This window comes from Alosa alosa, chromosome 16, assembly GCF_017589495.1.
Source record: "Alosa alosa isolate M-15738 ecotype Scorff River chromosome 16, AALO_Geno_1.1, whole genome shotgun sequence".
NCBI lineage: Eukaryota > Metazoa > Chordata > Actinopteri > Clupeiformes > Clupeidae > Alosa > Alosa alosa.
This window is the reverse complement of record NC_063204.1, coordinates 24,111,583-24,119,082: the sequence shown is the minus strand read 5'-3', so window position 1 is coordinate 24,119,082 and position 7,500 is coordinate 24,111,583. Positions and strand designations below refer to the sequence as shown.

Sequence of the window (7,500 nt, the reverse complement as noted above, 5' to 3'; positions counted from 1 at the left end):
GGGAAGCAAAAAAGTAACCCTCAACTTTGAGAGCACATTGTCACTAACCATTTGTCTGGAATTTTCCGCCTCACTTAGAACCAACGAGACCAAAACTACACGGTCCTGAAGACCAAGGCCAATGTGATGACGGTGGACGGACTCAAGCCGGGGACGACCTACGTGTTCCGAGTGCGGGCCCGCACTGAAGGTGGCCATGGCAACTACGGTGGCGAGATCGAGCTGGAGACGAGCCATGAGGGTGAGCGAGACCACGACTCTTCCTCTCCCTCTCATTCCTCCCCTCCCTCTCTCTCTCTCCCTCTTGAATTCCGCTTGAATTTTCCCTGGGGATCAATAAAGTATCTATCTATCTATCTATCTATCTCTCTCTCTCTATTCCATTGTGTCTGTGTCTCAGTTCATTCCTCTCTGATCCTCTCACTCATCTTTAGAAGCCTTCTCCTCTCTGAATCTTTATACCCACATCTCCTATATCCCCCTCTTCTTGTTGGACCCAGGTGTGTATGGGCTCAGTAAATCCTCTGTTGTGTGGTGGGACTGTGGGTGTCTGTGTGCCTCCAAGCAGAGGCAGTGCTATTCAGGCATCATTAAAACTCCTAGAACACATAGATCCCAAACCTCCTAGAACACATAGATCCCAAACCTCTCTCTCTGTCTCTCTATCCCTCTCTCTAGTCTCTCTCTCTCTCTCCTTCTCTACCCCTTCTTTCTCTATCCTTCTCTCTCTTTCTCTCTATCCCTCTTTCTGTCTCCCCTCACAGGTAGATCACTTCAAACGAGCGCACGACCACACAATTAATGCCGAGTGTGGTGCTCCTCTCCGCTCCATTGTCTCCCACACACGACAGACGAACAATAATAAGCCCTCGGGAAGGATTTGCTTTCATGCCGCTCAATTCCCTCGGATTTACAAGCTTTTGTTTTTGTTTTGTTCAGGCTTTCAAGAGGCCATCTGATTGGGTTTTCAACAGTTTTCCTCCCCTATTAAAAAGCTGTTTATTTTCTGGAGGCGTGATACCTCAAGACGGTTGATTTGATCTCAAGGCCAAGCCGTGCACATTCTAAGCACTGTAAAGCTTTAATAGTACAGGCTTTTATCTTTGGAGGGAGCTCAACTAGCCTCCAAGGAGGTAGGGAGAGAGAGATAGAGGCACGTTTCTGCCTGAATTGTCAACCCACCACTGATCTATTTGTGGTTTGTTTGAAGTTGTAAACATATAGGTTTTCTCATCTTGCTCTCTTTGTGCTAGTTTTATTTCTCACCAAAGGCTTCCCACTGATTTCCCTGCAATCTATTTCTAAACACATTCTGCTTTTTGGACTGTCAATAAAAAAAGAAAGCTGGAAAAAAATCTTTGTCTAGTTTGATTGGATTGGAGCTATTGACTGTATATACCACAGCTGATTATATAATTTGTTGTTGGCACAATTGATTTCAATAGTGTCATTACAGTTACAATAGACTCCAATGATTCCAAGTGCTTGTATACTGTAATGGGAAGTTCATGAAAGTGACTCCTCTTCTGTGCCCTGTGACAGACATGCTGGCCGTTGGAGACCCCAACCAGTCCACCATCCTGGCTGCGTCCGTCGCGGGGGGCATCGTGTTGCTGGTCCTGTTGGTAGCATGCTTCGTTGTGAGTGGAAGGTAAGTGGAAGTCTCTTTAGCATCTGAGGATAGGAGGGATGGCTTGGGTGACCACTTTCCCCTGCCCTTTACTGATAATGTGTCAGTGGGCTAATGATCGCCTTGTGTTCCTGAGCCTTAAACAAGCTCAGATCAGGGCAAATACAGAGCGTTTGACCAGTGGTTACCTCCGTGCTCAGCATTTATGGATTGTGGGAGTTGCGGAGGTGCTCGGTGGCGATGAGTAGTTATGTAGGTCGTTTGGGGGCTGAATGATGTGCCTTCGTCAATAAAACAATTTCCTCTCCATCTAATTAACCCCAACAAGGGCACTTAGGAAAAAAAGCTGACGCGAGGCATCAGATGGTGAGGTGGGGGGGCGATGTAATGATAGCGGCAGCACATTGGAACCAGAGGTTCGCAACGCAGCCAATACCGTAGATGAGCATGTCTCATAATTTATTTAGACGCTGAGCTCACAGGGAGGATGTGAAACATGGAGAATGAAATGCAATGGGAGGGATGATTTTGTGTGTGTGTGTGTGCGTGTGTGTGTGTGTGTGTGTGTATTTGTGTTTATGTGTGTGTGTGTGTGTGTGTGTGTGTGTGTGTGTGTGTGTGTGTGTGTGTGTGTGTGTGTGTGTGTGTGTGTGTCTGTGTTTGTGTGTTTGTGTGTGTGTGTGTCTGTCTGTCTGTGTTTGTGCATGTGTGTGTGTGTGTGTATTTGTGTATTTGTGTTTGTGTATGTGTGTGTGTGTGTGTGTGTGTGTGTGTGTGTGTGTGTGTGTGTGTGTGTGTGTGTGTGTGCATGTGTGTGTGTGTGTGTGTGTATGTGTGTGTGTGTGTGTGTGTGTGTGTGTGTGTTTGTACGCATTTACATGGGCATGGAGGCGTGTCTGGGTGAAACCGCACACAATGGATCCCGCCAGAGACCCTTGGGGATTAGTTATCTTTCTGTTCTTTCACAAGATGAAAGCGCAACACTCGAAAGCAGAAAAAGAAAAGCAGCTTGAAAGAGCGTGAGGAAGTGGAAGAGCAGCATGCAGGGTAAAAGAATGAGAGGTCACTTGATGGAAGCAGATGATGAAGAAGGGGCACGAACGAAGAGGTGGACATAGAAAAAAGGTGCTACAGAGAGTAAAGCCGTATTACTGGCAAGCCCTCAACGGCTTTAGAGTCTTAGGCATCAGCTCATTGTTTGAACAGAAGACTTAACATCAGCTACTTTAGCTACATTAGTGGTCATTACATTAGCTGTCTCTATAGGTCTGGTACAGGTTGATGTGATGATTCTGCTTCTGTGATGTAGGCTACTGCGTCTATGTCTGTGTATCTGCAATACATTTCCACAATCAAACTCCAAGAATAGATCCTGTGTTTAGCCAAGGGGTCTTTTGTTTAGTTTAATACATTCTACATTCTTTATTATTCCATGTATTTTTTAAACAGAACATTCATGGCAGAAAATGAATGCACAAACCCTCCGCCCTGTATTTGTATGTTTAATGAAAATACCCCTTTCAGTGTTTGTCTGTTTCCTCTTTGGAATGCAATGTGGGTCCTGTCAATGCTAATTCCCTCTGATGCGTTCTGAATATAGAGAGGAAGCTAGGGACATCATAGAGAGGGCAAATGTAAACATTTTAATCAGATGCAGTCCTGTGGCACTGCTCACCAACACCACCCAGCTCCAACCGGCTTTGTCTCCAGTCAACCATTGGCTTGCTGGTGTGTGTGTGTGTGTGTGTTTGTGTGTGTGTGTACTGTATGTGTGTGTATGTACTGTATGTGTGTGTGTGTGTGTTGGTGGCCTATAAGTGTGAGCTGGCGATGAAGGAAATGGTGCCCTCAGACTACAGAGTACTGGAATTGACAGTTCTAGGTCATTGATTCCAGATTCCTGCGTTCTACAAGCTTCTGCGTGGGGGAAAAAAGTCACTTCTATACTCTGCATGTCAAGCGTATAAGTCTTTGCTCTGGTCTCACACAGGCTCTCTACAGTTTGACTATTCTACTTGACTCTACTTTTACTACTCTCTACACTTGAATTATTGCCTCAGTTTTGAAGTCTACACACTTGCCCAGAGAGTCCTCTGGACTTTGATGACTGAACAACAAACAATAATTGACATGTTGATGGTTTTCACAAACCTGCAAAATACATGATTCAAATAAACTTCAGGTACAACCCATGCATACACACACAGGATAAACTGTTTAATAAACAACTCCATGCTCAAATGCCAACATTTTAATGATTGTAGGACCTAGCAGGGTTGGCTTTGCCTTGCATTCCATTTATTTTAATACACACAGTATTTCTATTCCATGTTGGCTTCAGTCCTAATCTAAATCTGCCAGAGGCTGATGTATTATCATTGCACTATTAGTTGCTGTAGTGAATGAATGCTCTGAATCCACATGTTTTGGTGTGTGAATCCACATGTTTTGGAAACACATTGTATGTATAGTATATATAGTATAGTATATTTTTTGATCCCGTGAGGGAAATTTGGTCTCTGCATTTAACCCAATCGGTGAATTACACACAGTGAGGTGAAGCACACACTAATCCCGGCGCAGTGAGCTGCCTGCTACTTGGCAATGGCTTCGAGGGGGCAGTGAGGGTGAGCAGTGCCTTGCTCAAGGGCACTTCAGCCGCGGCCCACTGGTCGGGGCTCAAACTGGCAACCCTCCGGTTACAAGTCCAGAGTGCTAACCAGTGGGCCATGGCTGGTTAGCACTCTGGACCACTGGTTGTACTTAACGTTATAGCAGAATTTTATAACTGAGATGGTCTGTTGGTCTGTTGGTCCGATAGAACTCCCTTGTCAGTTGACTTCACCACTGAGGTCAGCTGCAATGCCATCTCCTTAGACCAGGGGTGGGCAAACTTTTTGGCTCAATGGCCACATTGGGTTTTGAAAATTGCCCCCCGTCCCCGTCACCCAAAAATACACAAATACACAAAAATACATTTTTTATACCCTATCATTTTGATGCTGTTTAACACATGTATAAATTGTGCACTGCCGCTTTAAGAATATTTCACGTTTAGTTCTCAATGATCTGCCAGCTCCGCTCTGCTATAGCTAGTGCGTACCTATGTCTGTGCCCTCTCACAGTTTTTAAATGGTCAGTAGTGGGAACTACTGTTGCCTTCATGATGTCCTTTTAAAAGGTTCTTATAAGAAGGAGATATCAATCATCAACAATGACAAGCCAGCTGGAACCTGCCGCTCTCTCCCCCTCTCGTGAGCGCAGACGCATTCCCAATTAAATGGAGTAGCATAACGTTCAAGTTAGATCTGCTGCAAAGGAGATAACTAAGAGTATCTCTATTTAACATGATGTTTTGACGTTGACATTGTAAACGTTCTCTAAGGAGAGTGAAAAGCAGTTTGCAGGAAAGCTAACCAATGTCATCTATCGCAGGAAAAAAATAGCGAGCACCCTGATAACCCAATTAAATGCTCGGGGGGCGAGCCGCAGTTTGCCCACCGCTGCCTTAGACACTGATTTCCAGTAATATCTGTGAGAGGTAATGTGTCAGCATGGCATGCAATGTCAGGCCTTGATGGGAGCATGGGGAGCAATTGACAGACCAAAATGGGAGACCAGAACAGAGAGAAAGCAGCTCAAATAGCCATTGGAAATGGAGCTTGGCGGTGCAATGTTCATGTCGCGTTCCTGAACATGTGCTGGACCCTGCTGGCCAACTTGGCCAGCACTCCAGGTAGGCGCTCATGATTGGACTGTGACGATATCAACAGATGGCGGTCCACTCGTCACGCTACCTTTTTCCCTCTTCTCCGCGCCGTCCCTCCATCTTTTTTTCTTATTTTCTTGGAGAAGCAATTAAAAATATGGCAGTGTTGCGCTAATTAGGCTGGCTACCCTATGCGGTTACCGCGCTCGGTCCCAGCAGGTTTGCCAAATGCCGCCACGAGGCTGCACTCACAGGTGTGTGGTAATCAGCCTGTAGATGTGCATCATTTGCAAGTCTTAAAAGCAGATTAGGGCCAAAGAATTCACACTCGCAGTAATGAAGTAATTTCACTCAATTTCCATGTATTTGGGGCTGGATCCTACTCAAGCACCAGTTGAAGTGTTTAAGTTTGAATTACCAGGATTCAGTGTCTCTTCTATAGAGAAAAGGAAAGTGTAAAAACACGTGTCTGACTGGAAGATGCATATATTAAAAAAAAAAAACTGTGGATAATCTATTTGAAATGTTTTATACAAACAGGTTCGATGTGCTCATGAATATGCATATATGTGTGTGTGTGTGTGTGTGATTGCTTAGCTCTGCTACTTTATCTTGATTTAGCCATATAGACTCTATGTCTCATCCCAACAATTATGGGCATGGATGAACCGACACCAGCAGCTCAGTAAACCGATGCGGTCCAGAAGGCTCATAAAAGCTGTTCCATTTCAGCCTCACCATAACGATCAGGAGTGACCAGGGGGCACTAAGCTGTCCTCCAGGGCTTGGAATACAGTTGGACAGATAAAGGATTTTCATGGGTTGGTCTTACTGATGAATACTGGTAGTGTCTGCTGAAGAATACAAACATACTGTCAGCATTGACATACATACTGTCAATGCTGACAATACCCAAACACTCAGATAGCTGCTCACTTGTCTCATGTCTCAGTAGCCATGATATCTTACAGTCCAGCTTTTCATCATAAGTCTCCTTTGTGGTATAAAAACTGTTCTAGAGTCAGTCATTATTGACGTACATGGAGCTTTGACAGATAGCAGGTTGTGCCATCACACGGTCTGGGGTATAGGGGGTGTAGGGCATATGCAAGTCCTTCTGTAATGATTTTAACACTAGGTGCCGAGGCAAGAAGTGTCAGTAGGCCTCCTGCAAGTGTTAAGATTAAAAACTGAGTGTGTAGTGTGTGAGTTTGTGTAAAGAGTTTTCAGCAGGATTGAGCTTTAAAATGTATCACCCACATGAACACTCACACATACACACACACACACACACACATACACACTCATTCACTCACTCATGCTCTCACTCACACACATCGAGAGAGTCATTTTTCCTCCTATTTCAATTAGCGTAATGAATGCTGACTCCAGGTTTTTAAAACACCTCGCCCCCTCATAGGGATGGAGATTTATGACTCCCAGGGCCTCATCCCTTCCCTCTTTTATAATTACCCAAAAGCCGGTAAATCCATTTCTCATCGTCCCATCAGAGGGGAACGACAGAGGTTAAAGATGCATCATTCTCCAGAGACATCTTTGTTCTCTATCCTTTCGTTTCTCTCTCTCTCTCTCTCTCTCATTCTCTCTCTTCCTTGCTCGTTTTCTTGCTCCATTTTCTTTCCTGTCTCCTCTTATGTTGTTGTTATCTAACAGAGACAGCAGACTTATTCAGTGGCTCCTCATCAGAAACTCCTCCAGGAGTATGTATTAGTCTTGTATGAAAGCAAGGAGGAAAGGGATCAGCTCATCCAAACCATTAATCCCATTTAAACACAGCCTTTCACATCTTCAGCAGGCCAGTTCCAGGTACAGTAAGTCTCGTTTGTTGGGGAAAAAAAACACCTTGTGCTCGATACAGCTATCATAAATATTGCATAGATTGCTATACTCATTGCCGAACAGGACCACCATAGGGAGTGTAACTTATAGCCATTTAAAAAGCTGTTGTAAGCCCAAAACCTGTAAATAATGCATTAAAAGCTATCGCTGGAAGTGATGTGTGGACCATCTGATAAATCATGGTTATTGCTGTACGACACTATTACATATTTATAGGAGTAATTAATTCTACTGAATTCAGAGCGCGCTTGAGATGTTTTATAGATGCAGGCTTTAAAAAAAGTAGTACTGAAAAGTCCTG

At 44.4% G+C, this 7,500-nt stretch overlaps 1 protein-coding gene across 1 annotated transcript in view; it reads left to right on the top strand.

Moving 5' to 3' along the window:
* Positions 1 to 7,500, top strand: part of LOC125309295 (ephrin type-A receptor 3-like) — a 69,784-nt gene that overhangs the window by 37,332 nt on the left and 24,952 nt on the right. Inside the window, 2 exon segments of the mRNA XM_048266101.1 lie at positions 79 to 241; positions 1,543 to 1,651. Of these exon segments, the coding sequence (XP_048122058.1) occupies positions 79 to 241; positions 1,543 to 1,651 (272 nt within the window).